The sequence below is a fragment of the Arctopsyche grandis genome, chromosome 1 (assembly GCF_051622035.1).
Source record: "Arctopsyche grandis isolate Sample6627 chromosome 1, ASM5162203v2, whole genome shotgun sequence".
NCBI lineage: Eukaryota > Metazoa > Arthropoda > Insecta > Trichoptera > Hydropsychidae > Arctopsyche > Arctopsyche grandis.
Window position 1 is genome coordinate 24067022 of NC_135355.1, and position 24629 is coordinate 24091650.

General features: G+C 31.8%; 1 protein-coding gene across 1 annotated transcript; it reads left to right on the top strand.

The window, feature by feature from the left end:
* The first annotated feature begins 9520 nt into the window (after positions 1-9520).
* On the top strand, positions 9521-24209 carry LOC143919311 (membrane-bound alkaline phosphatase-like). The gene is made up of 8 exons (XM_077441567.1): positions 9521-10017; positions 17962-18233; positions 18317-18509; positions 19785-19957; positions 20037-20216; positions 20289-20439; positions 23249-23542; positions 23625-24209. Exons 1-8 carry the CDS (start codon positions 9942-9944, stop codon positions 23810-23812), a joined length of 1527 nt encoding a protein of 508 aa, XP_077297693.1. The 5' UTR covers positions 9521-9941; the 3' UTR covers positions 23813-24209.
* Positions 24210-24629: the final 420 nt, after the last annotated feature.

Sequence of the window (24629 nt, forward strand, 5' to 3'; positions counted from 1 at the left end):
ATAGACAGTGATCACAATCAGATTATTAACAATAATAACTTTTAATGACGTGATATAAAAATAGCAAAATATAATATCTAGTTACTTTGTTAAACAAAAAAACAGTTAAAAACTAACATAATATAATTATCGTTAAGTCTGTTAACTAACAAATTTTTCATTCACATATTAAAAGTATCTATTTATAATATAAATAATAACATTATATAATGAATTAATTATTTATTTACCACAAATTACACTGAGCAACAAAAAAATTACAGAGTTGAAACTGTTCAATCTTTACTAAGTTTGACCCATTGAATTCGAATATGGTATTTATTTTTGTTGTTTTCTTCCAGTTTATATGAGCGTCTAAAAAAATGCGTAATTTTTTGCTTTTGCAGTCTTTAACTAAAAAAATAGGATTGCTGTTCCAAAAGTGAGGTATTGAAATCAATAGTTGGATGTTTTTTCTATTGATTGTGATTTTTTTATAGTTTTAAAATACCTATAATTAATTATCAAGCGAATTAGAAAAGTCAAAAATTTTTTTTTTCTCGGGCTATTTTTTAGTTTTCTATCTCAATATTTTTGTTATTGATTTTTTGTTGCTCATTGTTGCTCATTTTGCACAAGGCGATCATGGATGCGTTACTAAAATCTCGATCAGCGAATACCTGGCACTAGAAAATTTCATCCATCTAGAGCAGTGCTACTCAAACTATGGTCCGCGGCCCATTACTGGTCCGCGGAGAAAGACGTAATTAAAAAAATAAAACAATAGCTTATGTCAGAACTATTTCAAAATATAGACTGGATAGCCAAGCTAGCTTATTTGATAGATATTTTGAATGACCTTAACTTATCCATGCAAGGAAGAATGTCATCTTGTTTCACAATGGCAGACAATACAACGAAACGAAACGAAACTAAACGAAACGAAACGAAACGAAACGAAAACTAAAAACATGGAAGATTCGTGTCTCAAAAAATTGCTATGACATTTTTCACATTTGGCTGATATTATTTACCAAGGAAGAGAGGAGCTTCATATGACGTATTTGCGCGATATAATCAGTTGTCATTTGACAAATTTATCAGAGCGATTCGATTTCTATTTTCCACCAGATGACGATTCACGAAAAGAAAAAGGATGAATACGAAATCCATTTTTGCCATGGAATGATAATATATCACCTAATTTGGAATATAAACTAATTGATCTGACTACAAATCAAGAATTAAAAAAAAATGTTTTGAAACCACAACTTCACTTGCAGGCTTTTGGATCAAATTAAAAGTAGAATTCCCATATATTTATGAACTTGCAGTGAAAACTCTTTTACCATTTGCATCAACTTACCTTTGCGAGACTGTTTTCTCAACCATGAGCATAATTAAAACAAAACATCGTAATAGTGTGGATATTTATGATCCATTGCATGTGGCATTGTCTTCGATTAAATCACGACTGCATAAGTTATCTAATAACAAACAAGCTCATATGTATGTCTCGTTAGTTTTTTTCGTATTTTCATTTTTTATCTTTGTCTAAGTATTACTGAAAAATATATACTTGTCCGCGAACTATCCACGTGAACTATCACACAAACGAGAGTTCGAGTGCCAAATATTTTGTATTCGCGATTTTCGTTGCAAGGATTGTCATTTACGACATATTACGTTGACCGTATTCATTAAGAAATATGTACATGCAACATTATATAATGAATTAATTAAATAATTAATTATTCACTAACCAAAAAATAATTACTCCACTGCTATAAATAAAGTGATTCATAAAATTATGTTTTACTAGAAAATATTATTCAGCAATCGGCCACAAGATATTAAACAAATGTGTATGTAATAATTTAACAATAATACTACTGATATGGCAATTACCCTCCTTAAGAAGACATTCTTATTTTGTCTTGTTTTTCAATCAAAAAATTGAATTTTTATCTAATTTTGAGTAAAATTTTAAGTCATAAATAGCTCACTCGCTATGCAACAGCAAAAAACAGATTTAGCTGTAGATACAGACTAGTTACCAAAATAATTCAATCATATGATTTTTCGACATTAAAAGATTTCATCATTCGATAGAATCATTTTTCACCTAGCGATTGCCAAAATAAATGCAAACAAAACAAATTTACTATGAATACTAGCGATTGTAGTTAAAAATGTTCACTTTGATTTTCATAATCTAGGTAAGCATTTTTTCCCATCGTCAACAAATGTGTACGTAATTTGTCACATAAACATAATAAATAGTCTGTCTATATGTACTATAATTTTTAGCACTAGTAGATTCTATGCATGTACATACATACATATGTACAACCAAGCACCACGAAACATTAAAGAGATCGATCATTACGAAATAAACAAGTAATTTGCGCAATAGATCATTTGTATCAAAGAATGACCCAAGATTAATTAATTCATTAAAACTTGGTACATAATATAATATTACAAATTTCTACGATTTCTGCATTCGAATAGACCTTGTACGATTCCTTTGTTAATTACTAATAAATATTAATATTATATAATAATCTGCAATCAAAATCAAACACGTCATATAATATCTCCATATATTTACAAATACAAACATACAAATAAATACATACATACATACATATATGAATAAATGTATGTTCGTAATGTAGATATATACATAAGTTAATGTTTGTATGTTTGCTTGCCCGTTATGCAAATTCACAGTTTTGGCTTCGCCAGCAATATACATATATATCTATTTTTCATAGTACAAAGTTTCCTAAGTTTAAAAATTTAGACCATGTATTATTTATCCATTCAAGCATACTGTGTACGCCTTTAATGAATTCATTTTTTCATACTTCAAGGATTATAATGTTGAGGTGTTGCAAAAAGTGTTCAACAACAGCTTTGAAATCGGAAAGTGTTAAAGAAAATTTTAGCGACATTTTTATGGTAATTTTCTGAATTCTGCTTCCATTTCAATAGAAAAAGTGTTATGATATACCCGCACAAAAGCGAAACGAAGAAAGACTTCATTCATTCGATAGCCAAAGATATTTCAAACACATTCTACTCAAATCAAACCGTGGAAACCAAAAAAACTGGATGTTTTTCAGTCGCACATTTTTGCACAATGCCGTTCTAGTTTTGTGAGAAAATCGGCATAAAATTTACGCAAACCCCATAAAAGGGCTTCATTATCATGACGGTCGTCTTGGGACCCGTAAAATGATGACCCTGTGACATTACAGATCAATCACAAACGAAATTACACATAAAAAGTAAAAATGTACAAATTCAGAACGTGTTAAGAAAACGAACGGGACTTTGTACCCGCTCGCGTGCTTTTAACAAATAACATACATACATACATACATATATTCTTACATAAATACATAAATCTTTACAATATTTTATCAATTTATTTATCTTCACATATGAGATATCATCGAAAATCAATCAGCATAATTATTTATAAAAAAATACTTGAAATAATGAAAAAAGTAAAAAGTCATCTATTTTGAAAACTGTTCCATTATAAAAATCTCCTTTGAATTATTGTTTCAGTTAATATTTTGATATTCCAATTTTTTTTATTCGAGAATATATTTATCTAAAAAATGTTAACATTAAAATAAGAAACATATTTAATTTTTTATTACACACACGTTTCTGCCATATTTGCCATGACAGGTACCAAAACGTGACACCTATTGTCAATTTGACTGTTCATTTATTACTAAACTTTACAATACAATTATTATACAACACACTAGCGTCATCTATGGATAAACTGGTACAATCAACAAATTCAATATACGACGAGTTTTTCGAGATACACATTCTACATAAAGTTTAGGTAAACATACTTTAATATCGACAAATTCGATACGCGACGAATTTGCGAGAAACTGAATGGAGAATGATTCCTGTTATTATTGGATCAGTCAAATCAATTAAGCTAGATAAATCGGCAAACTCTATGTAGCAGGAGTCGGTCGATCTGGGTTTTAAAAACTACCCAGATATCAAGACCCAGAGCAAATGATTACACGATTTCATTCGAGACTAAAACCCACGGCTATCTCAACTCGAATACTAACTAATACTAACAACAACAAAAAATGTAAAATAGATAATGGTCACTTGATCAGTAACTTTTTATATATGTATTAAAATAAAAACATCATGTACGGAAAGCAAATTTTAAATAGTAAAAAATCAAAATAAAAAACTTTTAATCATATCGCATTGATTTAAATTTAATTTTTAGTATTTCATTTACTGAAATATTTGTAATTATTTAATCAAATAATGAATTTAAATTTAGCAGATGCCAGAATTGATAAATTTGGCAAAAAAATTGTTAATTTTGATAGAAAACCTGTACTAAGTTCACCTATAATACATCATAGCTATTAATTATCACGCGTATAATTAACATGTATTCACTGTATTGTTGTCATCTAGATCTCATATAAAGCGATACATTACGGGCATTCGTTTAGAATATATGTATGTATATATGTATATTAGAAACACAGTGTTAAGTATTTAAGTGCATAAACGAACTAGTCAATGTATACACTGTCAAAACTCGTCAGTAACCGTATACATAAAAGTGAATAGGACATGGCGATCCTAGAGAAAATTTGAAATGAAAAAAAAATAATTATCTTTGAAATTAAATAAAACTATCGTGATTGGGTTAGTTGTCAGTAAAATTTGTTTGTTAATGATTTTTAACTAGCACACGTCGGCGAGAACCTAAAATTGCTTGCATATAATATTTGCATATAATATTTGCATATAGTATAGCGATGTATTATATACATATGTACATACATGGACGAAAACTTGTAATTAGTGTGTACAATAACGAGTCATTGTATACATCAAGATTTGACACGGCCGGATTGAAATGAAGTGAGACCCCCCTAAACTCAAAATAAGACATGTCCAAAATTAAAATTACTAGTACCAAAATTAAAATAATACACCTCAGTTGGAGGACCCCCTCGATCTTATGACCCTAGGCTGAAGCCTATTTAGTACATAGATAGTCCAGCACTGTGTACTATATATGTATATATATATATATATATATATATATATATATATATATATATATATATATATATATATATACATATATATATATATATATATATATATATATATATATATATATATATATATATATATATATATATATATATATATATATAATACAAAATAATTTAAGTTTCTCTGGTCCAACGTGATCAAGTCGACCTTTGCGTGGGGAGTAGTCATTATTTATGCACGAAATTCAGCCGAATTCAGCTGATAGCTCATATATCAACTGACTTCTCCTCGCACATGCTCACGAGCTATGCACATCTTTTCATTATCACGCATGACATTTATGTAAACTGATACTGTATAAAAACTCACAGTATTAAAATCGTAACATAATATGTAAGATTAAATATGTGGAACTAGGTTCTCTTTAATTTTGGAATTTAGTTTGATTATGTACACATGTCATAAAACGTTACACTTACCAAGGCTTGCATAAATGATTAAACAACAATTATCGTACATAATTTATGCATGCTACTATATCGTGTACTTTGTGTGAGAGTTTTACTGCTGACTGTAAATTTTTAAATAGATGAAGGTAATTCATTAATGACATGTGACTTTATAATCCGTTAGATAAAATCTAGTTCTTTAATATATGTACGTGCAATGTATTTAAACTTAATTAATACGTGTTTAAACTTACACACGTGTAAAACACAATATATGTACATTTACATATACATATGAAGTTCGTCAATGATATTATGTAGAAGTGTATCATTTATGATTAGTATCTCAAGATAAGAATACATACCGCTCACGAAACATACATTTTTCGGGCAACGCCTATCGACGAATAACGCCAATAGGCGTTGTAAATTTTACATGCACAAAGCTAAATCTGCTAAGCCTTTAAAGGTAGTATTGAAAAAAAAATGCATTGAACATGGGTCGTGTGATCTGTGTCATGCATTTGTCAACGTTTATAAAGACTCGCTTACACCAAAATTTCTGAATTTATAACCATAGCAGAATTACCCGATGGAAATCCTAACTGCCGAGTATTTTAGATTGTGACCATTATTACATTTTAACAACAATGACGAAGATAGAACTAGTTTTGGAAAAATACATTCAATAATAGACTTATTTTGTTTATTATATATTGTTGCAAGATATATTAGAGAGTCTAAACAAACCTTTACAAAACTCGAAATCCTCGGCAGTAGTTATCTAGGGTGGTGATCTAGGGTTTGTTTGGATTAGCTACAGCTTTTATATCTGCTTTCTATTGGATTTCTAAATAATTCTATTTAGAAATATTGATGAAATTTTCAGTGTGGCGGTCTTTCAAAAGAATAGACCTCAGCACTCAAAGGGTTAATTTACATAATTATATAATATCAAATTGGCTAGAATATAAAAGTTATCCTTTATATGTAGAATTGTGGAAAACTTTATTCGAGTTTTTCATATTATTTTTCAGATTACACATTCCTTAAAATTCAAAAAAGATTTGCATGATAGGATAACCTGTCCAGAATTTTACGTGTTCATTAATCACCAATATGTACATATATAGATACAAAGTTTTCGCTATCCAATAAATATTCATCTCATCTTCCGAATCATTGTTTTCTTTAAATATGTCCTACGAGAAATTAATCAAGATGTATCCTTTCAAAATTTCAAAATCTCTACACATTTTAAATTTTACACAAAACCTCTTCAGCCCTGACTTTTTTATTTTTTGAAGAAAAAAAAATTGTGAAATTTATTTGTAGAAAATACAACATGTCAGGTAATGACTTTTTCATACAAAACTGGATCGGCGTCACAAAGCGGTGACATCGAAAATATAAAACAAAAGTTCCCGGTGAAAATAAATCGAAAACAGTTTCAACATCAAGCGATAAAGTTAATGTACTGGGTTCACTGAGGAGGTTAAGTAAAATTTTTCTATAACTGACAAATTGTGAAACGTTAGTAATTATAAAAATAAAATAAAAAACATTAATTCAGTCACGTGATTCACATACATATAATTTTATCTCATTAACAGACAAAAACATTAAACTATGGCGCCAAACGTTTTCGTATTTTTTTCTACTATAAATTGATACACTCTGGCTCTGATACCCTCGATGCGCTAGCCATGAAATATATATTTTTTTAAATGTACATACATATATATTTACTAGTATCATTATGAAATGTAAAATGTTTATGTACACACATACATAAACATAAACATGTAATTGTATAATCTAAATTTGCGACTACGGTTAAATGACTATCTTCAATTTTTTATGTGCGAAAATTTCAAAACTTACAGCCTCATTTCGTGCGTACGACGAGGGCGTGTAAGGTTGAAAGGTCAAGTGCGTAGACGATATTATAATTTAAAAAATAATAATAATTTTTATTCAAAACCTTATCACGATTTGGAAAATAAAAACAAAAAATAAATAAATAGCACTAATTCTAAAAAAATAAGATAATCAAATGCAATTAATAGAATATGTACTTCCTTAAAAAAACCGTATTTTTCTTCCGGAACAAATCATATGAATTCAAGTTTTACAAAGCTTGATCGCCTTGTGGCGACCATTTTTTACCGTTCAATTCAATAAGGTAATTGTATTATATAAAAATACACTATACAAATAGAAAATATATTGAGATGTTGATAAAATGATTGTAATCAAAAATAGTACGACGACCAATCTGGAATTATCCAGAATTATTCAATAACACTGGTTTCGTTTATCGTATAATAATCGTAAGTGAAACATAAAAGAGGTTTATAAAAAGAGGCAAAATCACTCACGTATTTATAAATTGGAGAAAAAAACCACATGGCAATGAAGAATGACAAATTAAAATATCTATAATATTACAGTCCCTCGTAGATATTTTGTATTCTCTATATACTAACTTAGAGCTGATAAGGTTTTGGTCAGAATTCGTAAACCGGAAGTAGTATTTTTTTTTAAAACAATATTTCATTATTATTTCATAATTTAATTTTGACCTTTTAAATTATTGTAATCTTCTTGATATTTATTGTGTACAATAAAGATAGTGATTTTAAGTCGAAATAAAAAAAAATCACTAAATTTAATGAACCGGAAGTGGGATTTTTTCCTTTTATTTTATTTAAAATAACCCAATTGCTTAGCCACGTAAAGGTAAATAATAATAAATAGTTAAAGTTTCATAACTATGACTTAATAGCGATTTAAATGTATTTCCAGTCAGGGGTGGCTCATTTTAAAAAGCAGCCGGGGGGGGGGGGGCACTGCCCCACAAATATTTTTTCTAACAAAAAAAATGTATTGTTGTTAGTGACTCGTCTGTTTTTGTCGCCTTTTTATCCCAGTTCGTAATTCAGCTGGGGGCAGTCGCTTATCTGCCGTGGTTCCGTGGTCGCTAGCTTCAGTTTACCTGCTACTCTGATACTTTTCATGTTTCCTTATAGAGAAGATGGCTTTTAGTTAACTGCATAGAGGTCTCTTTGGGGCATAATACGCCAGCTCCGGTCGTCTAAATAAGTATGTATGTATATGCGATTCGAAAAATAGTCGAAACCGTCAACATTTTTCAACATTTTGCTTAAATTTGTCAATCAAATATGTCAATTCTTTCATTTTTATCATTAAATATTTTTTTATTAATCACGTTTTTACAATTTCAGAACACATAATGAAATAATTCGATGCTTTGTTAAATAAGTCATTGCATAAAATGTTACTATGAATATATAAAAGGTTATTTTTTTGGAAAAAATGTACGGGGGAGCGGCTTTAGCCTCCTCGTACCCCTACCCGTCTTTTAGTCACGAGCCGTCACTGCTCCCAGTCATATTTGTGGATCAAATCAACGACAATTGTTAAGGTGCAATTTCGCAGACCAAAGTAGGGCAGATTCATTGCACATACATAGTAGATTGATAGCATGAAGATTGAAATTCCGATTTCTTCGTAGAGGGTTTCAAAAATGTAAACACAAATGTTTGTCACTGTCAGAATACCCTAAACGGTTAAATTTAACGATTGGTTTTTCCTTTACTATATACATACATATGTACCTATAAGATGTAATTAACGTGCACCTTATCGTAACAAAACAAAGAACATCCAGAAGCACCGTTCAGTATATATTTACATATGTACATATTTATATAACATTTTCATTTGTTTAAAACTTTTGGAAATTAAATAAAAATATTATCAATTAGATTCAGTTTTGAAAATCTCAAATAAAATAAATTTGATTTTTCACCGCTACAAATGTAGGTACATATGTATGTGTGTGTATCTCTTGTGAAGACCTCATCAAAAACAACGTTATTAATTTTTGTTTAATTTTTAAAAATAATTTTCTTATGGGGCACATATTTCAATGTACACTTTTGTATCAGTGCATGGTAAACAGTAGTGTTGTATAGTATTCGTCCAGTATATAAATGAAGTTGTTGAGTGATTTCACTTCAGTGTTGTTCGAAGTACGGGTCGCCACGCGCGGCAACGCGCGATTTAACACGCCAACAACCACAAAAACAAAATAATCCAATCAAAATGTCGTCATAGCCTTTCCGAATATCAAACATCAACCCCTTCGCGCTTCTCCGGTAGCTTCGCCTTTCGATTATCCGAATTATTTATGCTAATGTTATGTTTTGAGTTCAAGTTAACGATACAGTATTAAAATTCAAGACACGACAAGCGCGGCCAGTATTAAAGTCAACCCCCGAGAACCGATAGCTTCTGTATCCTCGTTCAGTTGCTACATAGTATTCCTCTAACTAGTCATTTTAATTTTATTTTTTCAACTTACAAAAGTTACTTGTTGCATTTTTAAAATCGCCACACACAAACATGGCGTCGAAACTATCGTTGATAGCGTCCGTATTGATCTTCACTTCGATCGTTGCTGCAAAGCCTACGAAAGATGGTAAGACGTAAATATATTTCTAAAATTAAAGTAAACACTTTGAATTATTCAAATCTTTCCAAACCATTCAGTTTCAATATAATCCCTTACCTTTATTGCTTACAATTTTTCTTATATACATACAGTACATAATCGTAAAATATGCTGTAACTCTGTAATTTTTTTAATAAACGAACCACACTTTTAAAGAAAGCTTTCCTACATATTACACAGAAAAAACGGGGGAAGTTTTTTCAATCCCTTATCCAATACCAACTTTGATTAAAAATTATTTAAAAAAAAACAGCACATTTTCTCATCAAAATCTACATGAAACCTATTAAATCATTTTTGATTTTTGATAGAAACATATTTTTTCGAGACACTACAACATTTATGTGCATACAAAATATGGTATCATTGATATCAATATCCATTAAAAGTTTGTATTCTTTAATTATTTGAGCCATTTTTTATCAATCGCAAAAATAAATTGTATTTAATAATATCAATTTATTTTTTATGCCAATGTTAATTGAATTATAATATAAACATATTTGACGCAAACTTACATCCGTGCGTAAGTAAAAGATAACAATTGATAAACATTTTCGCATAAATGCGAACTATTATGCCACAGCATTTTTACTTTATTTTCTAATACTGACGTTGTAATAAATCAATTGCATATACTTCAAACTTTTAGGCAAATTCAAAGGCAAGCAATTAACCATTTCGCAATAGTACTTCGAATAAACGCAAAAAAATTATCAAAATGTACTAGTTTACATATCAATGTATGTATGTACTTTACAACTCAATTCAAACTAAAACATTCAAATTAAATAGATAAAATTAAGCGTTAATTCGGCAAATAGAATTCAAATTCGGACATATCTATTCAGTCGATATCTCTAATTACAAACGACTGAAAATTAGAATTCAGTATTTTCTAACTATAGGTACATAGATAAAGTTATTGCATTTGTAGAAAAAACAACTATTATTATTTTATTATACATGACCATATGTACTTAACAAATACGCGAAAGGAGAATGACATTATTAATAATATTTATTATTTGTCAGAAATTCGTGCATAGCATAACAATCAATATATAAATTGAACATGAAAAAAATATATATTTTATGTACATATGTATGTATATACACACGAATTCAAAGGTCAAATACATATGTACATGTTACAAATAACGTGCTATAATGTTATTTTTCTTTATATATATATGTATGTACATATGTACTAGGGTTTCTGACCCGGGCCGACCCAGGACAGACATTCTCGGGAATTCACGGAATGTTTGTTGTCCCGGGAATTCTTATCTCGAATCCCGGGAATTGGATTTCAAAAAATCTTGAAAATATACAACATTTTCATGACTGCACGAAGGGAAATAATAAATCAAATACACAAAGAATCGTAAAATATTCTCAAAGGTTTGTTGTTTAGCAGTAAGTACAGCGTATTCCCCGAACGTGGTAGTTTTATGAGCATAATGGTTCTGTGCGTTTGTCCAAAATCGTTTCTTGTAATTCTATTTTGGGAAAATCTCAACACCGAAAGACTTGACCTTACCGATGAATATTGAGAATTGAAAATTAAAATCGAAGCAAGAAGAAGCCTAAGCTCTGAAAGTGATTTTCCATTGCTGGAAATTTTTATACCAAATCTAGAATTCTCATTTAAAAATTTTAGTATGCTTAAGAAGCTACTTTAAATAAGATTAGTTTGATAATTACATTTTTTTCCAGTTAATAGATATATTATTTATTGTTTACTTTTTTATATTTTGTAAATAAATATATATTTTTTTAATAATAAAAAAATATATTAAATTGAAAGAAAAAGTTTTATTAACATGTGTCCCGGGATCCCGGGAATCCCGGGAATGTTCCCGGGCTCCGTCCCGTGTCCCGGGAATTGAAAAAGTCCGGGAAATCAGAAACCCTGGTATGCACATATGTATGTATTACATTGTACGTATAACCATACTTTCAAACACGTAATATATATTATATTTACTATCAACTTATGCTACAACCAAAAATACGTAATGGTTCACATTATTTACAATTAATTTTAATTTCTCTTTCAATTCACAATTCACATTTCAATTTCACAATTTCACTACTATTGATTTTATATTTACATAACTCATCGAAATATCAAACGGCCATACAGTTCCTCACACTTGCATGTACGAATGAAATCGTACATTTAATTTCTGTCGTGACTTCCGAGAACTAATAAGCTAAGAGCAAATGATATTTAGAGTGCATTTCAAAATGAATTATTTCTTGTGGAAATCGAAATTTTAGAAATCAACGGTCAAAATTGACAAATCGTTACGAAACTGCTCACATTTCGGACAGCTCATAGCTTTCTATCTATCGTGCGATAGTTTTCATCGGACTACTACATTTCAAATATACCTTGACCGATCGGATCTTTATATCAATTGTGTATTCAACACGTGCAGAATTCTACATAATATGCTTTCAATACGGTGCTAGACGTCATCTTACACATACGATAACACAATAATAAACCGAACAAAACTTCTTCATTGCGAAGACACATACGCTTGAGTTGACATTTTTCATATTACTTAAGTCAATTCCATAAACATTACTTATGAAACATATGTATGTATGTACATAGGGAAATCCCAAAATGTTTAAAAAACAATTAAGAACCATTTACTTGAAGATGTCAATGTCCGTATCTTATCAAATTTCTATTTATATATTATATATGAATTCCATCTGGTACATCGACTGCTGTGACCTATCAAAGCAAGGTTTATCAAACAAACTTAAATTTTCTATACATGAGATGTCAAAATGACAAAACGCTACTAATTCTAAACATCATAAATGACCCATTAATTTCTTAACCGATTTTCAAGACATTGAATAATGAATTTGAAACTGAAAAACTGTCATTTATTGTAAAATCATCAGCCATTCCATGTACATAGAATGTATTTATATATGTAAAATATAATCAGACAAAAAATCCCATTTATGTATGTATATAGATCTTCATTTGCTGTAATGATTGCAATGATTTCAAATTTAGAATAGATCTACCAATTATACAAGAAAGAGGTCTTCAATGTGTTTTGCCAGTGGTGAAGTACATATGAATGTTAAATTTGTATGTTGAACGCCAAAATGTTACACATAAAGTCCAATGCAATCAAAGTATGGAACGCTGCATGGTTGGCATAACGAGGGGAGATTAGAAAACGACATATGTGAGTGAAAAGTATAGCAAGGTTGATGGTTATAGTGGAAAGAATTAAAATATTGAAATGGAAATGGGTGGGTCACGTTGCTAGAAGAATGGACGAAAGGTGGACAGAAGAAAAGCTAAATGCTACCCGAGATAATGTACATAAAAGGTTGAAAGGAAGACAGCAATGAAGATGGGTGGACGAAATTAGAAAAATGTATGAATGAGAGTTACGCAAAGCAGAGACGAATTGAAGCGTGTTGGAGAGGCCTTTATCCAGCAGTGTATGGTGAATGGCTGTAAATGATGATGATATAGAATAAGAGTGCCGGGAAATTTTTTAATGTAAAGTCTTTACATTACAAAAATTTGAAAATTGAAAACCGGCATTTTTATTGCCATAGTTATTACCACAATGTAATAATATAAAATATCAATCAAACGACTAATTTCACAAGCGTTGAGTAAATATCGCCAGTTAATATTAATACATTAGTAGATGGAGCTCTCATGTAAATTCAATTGTCCATCGATGGACGTTAATAATTATCACGTCCTATAATTACCTAACAATTTCCCTATGATGAATCTGTAATCACGCGAGGCGATCCGCTCGAACGAGTTGGCCAACGTCGCGTGACCCACAAGCGAATGACGATGACCTGATCTTGGTGGTCAGCAGTCAGCTCCTAGTCCAATTGTCACGTAACAATAGCATCAAGGTTTTCTCCAATGTCTATCGTTGAACTCAAAAATTCAAACCAATGAGTAAAATTCGAACTCTATGTAGTATATACCTACATATAGTATCTCGTTCTATGTAAGAGCCGTTGACATTCAAATTCGTTTATTTTTATTCGTTTTAAATAAAATTTGATTCACTATCTTCAAAATTTTCGTAATTCTAGTTTCGATGATGCCAAAAGTTTCATCATATCACCATTCAAACAAAAGAGTAAAGGTGAAGAACAGAATTTGATTAAATTGACAATGCCCTCTGTGATAAAGTCGCGTGTTTAGGCAAGAATCTTATATAAAACGAATTATTTTTACAATCTTTTTATTAGTTTCACTATCTGCGGAATATTTTGCATCCGTGTACGCTCATTGAGAATACTTATTATGGAATAAAAATAATTTTAATTACATGAAAGAAATCTAATCCGGTTCATTTATAATGCTATTTTTATTTTTTTTAATTACCTGCTTTTCATCTTATACAAAGAGTCCCCTAAATAATCTTCAATATTATATGATATAGCGGTTTTATCCGGCTTCGCTCGGTATTTATAATATAAACCGTTTAAACATGGTTAATCTTATAGTAAAGATTCATTTGTTTTTTTACTAACCTCTTCTTACTTTCCACTTACAATTTGTAGTCAGAAGAAATTTTTATTAAATTTATTTGAATCGAAAAAACATAATATTTAATGACAGCCAATCAAAAATGAACCTTTTTTTGTATATATAACTATAATATAAGTAAACCGGACCTATAAAAGGAATCGGAATCCGGAACTGAAAAAGGAACCGGGGCCCTGAACTGAAAAATAAATCGGGGTCCGGGAATGAAACAGGAATCCGGATCCGGAACTGAAAAAGAAATCTGGATCTGGAACTGAAAAAGTAATCCGGAACTGGAATTAAAAAAGGAATCGGTATCCGGAACTGAAACATTAATCGGAATACGAATCTAAATCAATCGGGATCCGGAACTGAAACAGTTATGGGGATCCGGAACTGAAACAGTAATCGGGATCCGGAGCTGAAACAGTAATCAGGATCCGGAATTGAAAAAAATACATCCGGATCCGGAATTGAAAAAAGCATCCGGACCTGGAAATGTTAAAAAGAACCTCCCTCCCAAACCTTACATACATACATACAAAGTCTCTTTCGAAATTATATATTAGATATATGTATGTATGTATGTTACAGTCCAAATGTATCTTCAATTGTAATATAGTCCAACTGGCGTTTTAGGTCATTCATATTCGAATACAATGCAACTAGTAAATTATATCTCTACAAGCGCAAATACACTTTCGACAATGTGTGCCAGTTGTAAAATAACAGTCCTGAGTTTTGACAACTCTGATGTTTTTACGAATGCTTTAGAATTCAACAATGCGTTAGTATTTGCTAGGTAGTACGAATAAAGGTAAAGAGTACCGTATTACGATAGCTCTAAGAATGTGTTCAAAAGAAAAATGTGACTTTCCAACTCGATTTACTAGTCATGTGACGTTTTCACGAAAACTTAACCTCTCCATCTTATCTGGTATCAACTTATAGTTGAACTGTATCTTCAGTAATATATTTTGACCAGTTGGAATGTTATTCGCAATGATTCAACTTACTTGGGTTACACGGTATATATGTATTCCAACTAGTCAAAATATATTACAACTGAAAATACACTTCAACTATAACGGTAGTTGGTACCAGGTTAGATGGAATACATATATTATAACTAGAAGATACACTTCAACTTTAACATATGTGCATATGCACTAATCGTCTTAAATATGCAGATTTATTTCAACACCCAACCGACGAGGTGAATAACCAATTATTAATTTGCGCACTGAACTATACATATTTGAACCAAGTACCTATAGGTACATGTTATGTTTGTATTTCTTCGATATGACGATATAATTTCGAAAGAGACTTTGTATGTAAATATACATGTATCTTTGTTGGGAATCGTAAATAAGTCAAAATTTCTATGACGGCGAGTCAAGTTCGATTCAAATAAATTTAATAAAAAAAAACAAATGAATATTTACTATTAGATTCGCCATTTATTACGCTGTTTATATTACAAATACTGAGCGAAGCCGGGTAAAACAACTAGTTGACGGTAAAGAAGAAAACTAACGACCTGATTTCTTGCCTGAATGAATTCGTAAGTTTTAATGCGATTTAGTTTTTTCACCATTTACTATACATATGTAGATGTATGTTTGTACATACTATCAAGATTATTTTCTATTAAAATTTTATTTTAATGCTATTTTAATAACATTTCCACTTACCTATGTACATATGTACATGTAAATTTACAAACATATGTACATATGTATTTTTTTAAATCATCATATTGACATATGGAGTTCAGGCCCCATATGAATTGATAAGGGTTCAGTGACTATTTCGCACATAGTGATTTTTCACGCGTCGCTAAAATCTCAATCACGGAATATAGCAGCTTAAATTAGTGGTTACCTTGTAATGCTTTCAAACCGAATGGTCACGGGTTCAATCCCTGCCTGGTGCTGCTGGCCAGACCTTGGATTTGTGACTCCAGGTCGATCATTTCCTACCAGAATTTGCTAATTTATCTGATTTTCATTGAAACGATTCCAATAAATTGCCAACCTTGATTTATTTCTCGCAAATTTCAAAAGTTTTCGACATCTCGAAATTCGACGATTTATAAAATGCTGTAAAAATGTAAATGATATCATGCTCGGTAAAAATTACTCTATAAATTGTTTATCGATGTTAGAATTGGCCAGGAAGGCGCATTGAGGTTTACTTGTTAGGCCTTGCTGGTATATATGTACATATGTATGTATGTATATATATATGAAAAATAAAATAAATAAAATCTGGCACTCAAACGTTCCATTCACACCCGCGAACTATAACACTTACAAGAATTTAAGTTCCAGGTATTCCATATTTGTTTTATTTGTGACAACGATCGCAATATGCGAAATAGTCCGTTCACCGTTGTAAAGGTATTGTATTCAACATACATAAATTCCTTCACGAACATTCTTATATTCAATATCTATTTCCAATAATACTATATATAAACAAGTATGGAAAATTCAAAAAAACAAATTTTAGAATACCAGAAGTATACGTTATGCATAGGAATGTGGCGTGACGACCAATCGTGTCGAAGAGAAGTGAGGAATTGGGGATATGAGCGTCTAACATGTGCTCCTGATATTGAGCGCTTGATTTGAAACGGATGACGCCACCGTCAAATGCGCCTAAGGATTTGTGGGAGCGTACATATGTACATACACACATTCATTCATCCGTCGTGGGCGAAAGTCGAGCGTATTATTATGAGCGCATTCGACTTTTTACTATCAATACGCCTATGAATTCGATGCGGTGCAAACGATCGAAAAGCGCCAGACAGACTGAACCACAGATTAACGACACGTGTCCCTTTTGCGTGCGCACTGCTCGCACTTACACTAAGCGAAATCTACCCGAAGTCCCAACATACCTATCTTGTATACGTTATGTGCTTCTGATACTTTAGTTCCGAATTTTGCCTTATTAAACTCGCCAGAAAGGTCCAACTCAATTTTAATAATTACCATTTTAATAATTGCATCCGTGCACATCGAAAGGTTACTCGTCATCTGATGTGCAATTTTTCATTCGTGAAGTCGAGAATTGCGTTTAAAGCAGCCATCCAGTTAATCTGTGGTTCAAACTGTCTGGCGCTTTTCAATCGTTTGCACCAAACTCCTATGAATTACATTACATTATATTTATACATATATAACGTATAATTTTATTTTAATTCATGTATCAATTCCTTTCCGAGCTACCCGTTGAAATCAACGGGCACAACACTAGTGCATACACACTTAATTACTGACAAAATGCATTGGTCAATTATTTTTCAATTTGTATTTAAAAATAGCATTCCAAATTTTACTTTCCAGGCGAAAATCAAAGATCACCTCGTGCCCTGGTAGACTTGATCGACGAATTGGAAAAGGGAACATGGTTGGAAATCGGGCAAGCGACTCTACAACATCAATTGACCAAAAAACCAGACACAACTGTAGCCAAAAATGTGATAATGTTCCTGGGCGATGGAATGTCTGTGGCGACAGTGAGTGCCGCCAGGATCCTCCAAGGACAAAGGAACGGCTTTTCAGGAGAAGATTCCACTCTGTACTTCGAAAACTTTCCATACACAGGCCTCTCCAAAGTAAATATCCGCATGCAAATATTCAAAATAAGCTACATAAAATCAATCGTTCTAATTTACACATGACAACTTGTATTTAATAGACATACTGTGTGGATAAGCAAGTAGCTGATTCGGCTTGTTCGGCCACCGCTTACTTGGGAGGTGTCAAAGCCAATTACGGCACAATAGGAGTAACAGCTGCCGTACGAAGAGGAGATTGTAAAGCGTCTGCGAATCCAGCAAATCACGTTCCGTCTATAGCAGTTTGGGCGCAAAACGCTGGAAAATCAACGGGTGAGTACAATTTGAATTACACTGAAATCTAAAGGACGAATTCAGATTATTCAAATTGAACACTGCATTAATATATGCATAAATAAATCACGTTTTAATTGACGACCCGTATGACCGTATCAACAAAGATAAGAAGGCACAAATCCCAGTGTCTTATCAAAGCAATTTAAAATCGCTCAACTACATATCAGAGTATGCATTACACGCGCTGAATATTACACATCAATAGCATAATCAACATATTCTAAATTCACTATTTCTAATAGCGCTTGATGTTTTCAAATCAGACATATGAACAATTTGACCTATTGAATCTAATCATTGGTCTATTAAAAATCAATCGATATCTAGCACGAGTCAACCCTAGACATATTATATGTAACCTTAGAAATCAGATAATTTTCCTATAATTTACATTTAAATTTTCGTGAACAGAAACCAATCGTACGAATTTAAATAGTTCTTATCGTTAATAATATATCATAACCGCTTTAATATTATTCGGTAATTGAAATGTAATTAATTAGCTTGTAATTTACTCCAATTAAAAGATAATATAAAAAATAAATACAGAATGGCTTAGATCAAGGGTATCCAACCTTTTTAAGGTTGGGAGTCACTTTTCATCTTAATCTTCTTTTGCGAGACTTGTAATAAGAATCTAATAAAAAAAATTGTTGCTTGTTTTTAGTTATTAAAAGTTAAAGATATTCATTTTAAAAGGCAAAATATCGTTGAATCTACAGTTTTAGAACCAAAAATTAACACTTTCCTCATTTCGTGACTCATCTTTCAAATTTAAAAAATGAATTCATTCCTTTTCGTGTAGTCTTGATATCCATGGTGATAATTTCATTTACAACGAATTGGCTGGCGATATCATATCGGTGATGATTTTTGATTTCCCCTGTAATTCAGAAATTATCTCTATCAATTTCGATGTTTTATTATCTCAACTTTTTAAAAAAGTACTTTACTTCTAATAAAATCAATTATTTTTTATATTTTTTTTCAAATTATGAAAATCATTATTATTTTTAAAATTCACAATCGTGATTGAGATCGACCAAATATAGCTTCGTGATCGACAGCAAATATTTAATACATAAATTAAATGCAATGGCTCGTCAAAAAACTCAATTTATGTATATAATATCATATGTATATGTATGTATACGTATGAGAATACATAATATTTCAATAACTTTGTTGATATGTTTATTAAAATTTCAAATATTTCGTGAATTTTAACTGATTGATTAAATACAATCTTAGGTATTGTGACGACAACTCGTGTAACACATGCTTCACCAACCGGAACTTACGGCCACACATCCGAACGGGATTGGGAAGCTGATTCTGACATCATTAAAGCAGGATTCGATCCCAAAGTATGTCCCGACATTGCAACACAACTAGTAACTACAGAACCGGGAATAAACCACAAGGTAATATATACACAGAACAATTAGTCCAACAGAAGTATTTGAATCGATCTTATTACAAATTGTTCATTCACATTTTTAGGTGATCCTGGGAGGTGGCAGGAAGAACTTTTTGCCGAAAAATGTTCTAGATGAAGATGAATTGCCGGGCGTGCGTGAAGATGGCGTAGACTTGTTGCGCGCTTGGGAACAAGACAAGTTGAAAAGAGGAGCTAAGTCCGCCTATGTCAGCGATAGAGATTCTCTGCTCGGTGTCGATGATGTGATTAAAATCTTTCAGATCTGGCTTAAATCTAAAATTTGAACTTTATTTTAAAATGTACATCGTTTTTAGGTGGATTATCTGTTGGGGTTGTTCGATTCGGACCACATGCAGTACCATTTAGACGCCAATCCCAAAACAGAACCAACATTGGCAGAAATGACAAGAGCTGCACTGAAAGTATTATCAAACAGCACCAACGGATATTTTCTATTCGTCGAAGGTAAAATATTGAAAATTACCAAACGTTAACTATCGACGTACTCTAGAAACTTTAATATTAATATTAATTTACCGCAAGTTAGCGTAGTAATAAATTAACTTAAATTATACTAAAAAATCCATATAACAATCTCCAAACTAGTCTAATCCGCATAGTAGTTGAAAAGGGAACGCGTTAATATAATTAAAAAAGCATGATGAAAACATATAAGTACAAGATAAAATATAAATGGATAAAATATGCATGTTAATATTGGTTGAACTATTTATAATTTCTACAAAAGTTCTACTTCTAGTTGTCGGAATTAAAAATCACTATAAATATTGTTGCGTGGGGGTGAAGAGGGGGTTTCCAGGATCGGAGTGAAAGACGCAGTGGTTCTGTAGAAGCGGTTTATTCGTCTGCTCTCGTCGACGCTCCCGGTCCGAATGCCTTCCAATAATAGTTGTGGCTACGTTTTATCGATAGTTTTCTCGGGTAGTGACACTCCCTTGACCTATCTATCTAACGTGTGTTATATGGGATCAGACTCTCGGTGATGTTGTGGTGCGGGCTGGCGGCTGCTCGCTTGCGGAGTAAGCCTTCCAATTCGAGAGCGCCCATATTTATACATATTGGCCTCAAAAAACTATTGGTCGATGAGTCGGGTGATCCTATTGGCCGTTACATACGGCTCATTCATACGTAGAGGCCATTTTGGCGGGAACGAGAGATCAGGTGATCTGCGCTAGTGAACCATCGGTCCACAAGCGCCACTCACCTAATCTCTACGTTACAATATTATACACATTAAATATAAAGAAAATAAAAATAATTTATAAGGTCAAAATAAAATAATGAAATATTGTTTTAAAAAAAAAATACTACTTCCGGTTTACAAATTCTGACCAAAACCTTATCAACTTTAATTTAGTACATAAAGAATTCAAATATAAATTTCCAGCTTCATAGGTTTGGTGGTGTGGAAAAAATCGTGTAATCACAACATTTTTGACTTTTCTAAGAGGAAAAAATACCACTTAATTTAATTTCATGATTTTTTATTATTTTTATCACATTGATTCAAGGACTATACTTGAATTTTTTCACGAAGAGCACACATATTAAAGGGTCAAAAAAAATAGTGGAAGAAAAATCGAACAAAAGAAAACTGCCACTTCCGGTTGACGCTGTTCAATAAACTTTATATATAACTTGGTATTAAGTTAAAACTTATAGATATGAAATTTCAGTTCAATACACTCTAAAGTTTCTGAAAAAAACCTTATTTCTCTAGAGTAAAAGTAGTACTTCCGGTTGAAGTAAAAATATTCAAAAAATATTAATGTATGAAATTTATAATTTCTGTTACATGTAAAAAAAACTTCCGTCTGATCTGTTGAGCGGTTTGGGATATAGTTGAATCCAAAAACATAAAAAAGAGGACACAAGGGGAGGTACCATTTCCGGTCAATTTAAAAATTTACATTGTTTTAATTAGCATTTCAGAATCCGATAAATATACACTATATAAATTATACATAGGGTTTGAATTTGAATTATTTAAATTTATGAGATTCAGCATAAAAACTTAAATTAAATGAGATTCGGCATAAACAACATTTGAAAATAGATGACCTACAATAAATATGCCCTCCAAATGTGACATGGGTATATGTAAGTCACTACAAATAAAATAAAATAAATAGATTTAAGTGTAATTTGTTTCGGTAATAATTCTGCTGGTCACATTAGATTGTATGTATAAATTTCTCCTGTCACATAAGAGAGTATCTTTACTCTTGACCGCCGTCTCGTGTTGTTTAGATCAGCGTCTTTACTGTAAGTAATTAGGGATGACGGTTTGCTACTAGGCATATTAAGATATCAACTTTACGGCCCCCCTGGAAGCAATGGGGACGGGAGGCTTGGATACGAAAATAATATTAATTTCTTCACTGGTATTGGTTCTTTATTAGTTGAAAAAATAAAAGGTTCACGCAAAAAATATAAACTTCGACCGAAAAGAGCCCACTAGCCCACTAAGGGCGAAATCACACTCGGCGAGACGTGGTACATGGTTTTTTTAGATACTTTCAAACGTGCGAAAAAAATGAGCATCCCTTCATACGATACCCAGTACATTCATGCGACGCTCGGTACACAGCGTCAACAAAAATACCCCCTGGGTGTGTTCGGTAAAATTGGATTCTTGTATTTATCCTTACTTGACAGTGATCGATAACGGTTTTAAGAAATATAGGAGAACTTGTCGACGTACCACATACCATATCACGCGCTGTGTGATTTTCAGTCCGATAGGACTAACGGTGTTCAAAAAATCCCCAAAATACACAGACACATAGCCAAACATGTACACACAAACGCACACACATTTTTTCTAGATCATGAATACGTGATCAGTGATTGATTCCGAGTTCGAATCAGTCAAAATCTCGAGTTTGAATTTTTACATGATCACAAAACGTCATCTATTCTTACTACGTATGTACATATGTAGATAAAGTAAAAAATTATATGAAATATACAAATATGAAAAAATCCACTTTGTATAAATTTTTGTCAAGATAAATCGATGAAACTTTTTATATAGCGTTTCCTTGATATGACGAAAATCTTCCACGTACGTACATACAAACATACTTATTTAGATCCAATATAAATTAAATTCTCGGGAAAATATTGTCCCACAACTGCATTGAATTCTATGCGGATATTAAGCATGTTGGCATCGAATTTTTTTGCTTGTAATTCCTCTTAGATAATATAAAACAGAAAAACCTACAATTATATTTATTATTATATATAGGCGGTAGAATCGATCAAGGACACCACGACAACCTGGCACACAAAGCTTTGGACGAGACGATAGAATTCTCCGAAGCGGTCAAGATGGCCGACTCTATAGTAGGCAGCGACACACTGATCGTTATAACTGCAGATCACGCTCACACCATGTCATTCGCCGGATATCCGGCCAGAGGGACAGACATCTTAGGCTTTGGGGGAAACGGAAACGACAGCTTACCGTATAGCACTTTAGCGTACGCCAATGGACCCAGCTACTACAAAGGCCGATACAACATGACCGAGGAGGACAGACGTGAGAACCCCACTATTGCAATCTGCAGTCAAAAAATGAAAGAGTTGAGACTTACATATGTATCTTTCGTATTTTATTTCAGATGCGGCCAACTATACGTTCCCTTCGGCGGTTCCTTTGGCTTCTGAGACACATGGAGGGGAAGATGTACAGGTGTTCGCAAGTGGTCCATGGTCTCACATCTTCACGGGTGCGTACGAGCAAAATGCTATACCTCATATGATGGCATTCGCGACGTGCATAGGTCCTGGACTCACCGCGTGCTCCTAGTTTACTAGTCATTAAAATTCGTTAGTCATAATTAATCGTAAATATTTATTATTCAGACTACAATGTAAATAGAATACTTGCGACAATTGTACTACTGAGCGTACATATAATAATAACATGGATTCGTACGTACAAGTCGCAAATATTCTTGCGCTAGATAAAATTATATAATTATTAAGATAAATAAATTACTAATAAAAACATTGAAAAATGCAATAATAATGTAAAGCAGTGTGATAATTATTTATTTTTAATCATAAATTATGTATGTATATACCACTTGACTTATTTAAAATGAAATAAATTTCATAACCATTCTTTCATTTTTACTTTTTGTAATATATTTTGTAATAATTTTAAAGTCAAAAATATTTTTTTCCCTGATAATATGCATTTATTTTGACAGTTTTTCATTTCACCACGTTTATGGGGATTATTTTGCAACCTAAACATACTAATTCTAGCGGTGTTTGAGAAATTTTGGCGAATATTAATGTATGGAATGTGTAATTACCGAAAACGCAAATATCGGAAGGCAAAGATCGAAAATCGAAAGATCTTAAGTCGAAAGATCAAAAAAAAGGGTGCATGGTAAACGGTACATACTCACGTACATATTCACTTAATTTGCGCGAGCAGGATACAACAGGAACAAGAGGAACAGGCTTTTCCTCCCGTATTCTGCCCGCGCACATTAATACGAGAGGAAAAGCCTGTTCCTCTTGTTCCTGTTGTATCCTAATCGCGCAAATTAAGTGAGTATGTACCGTTTACCATGCACCCATTTTTTTGATCTTTCGAATTAAGATCTTTCGAT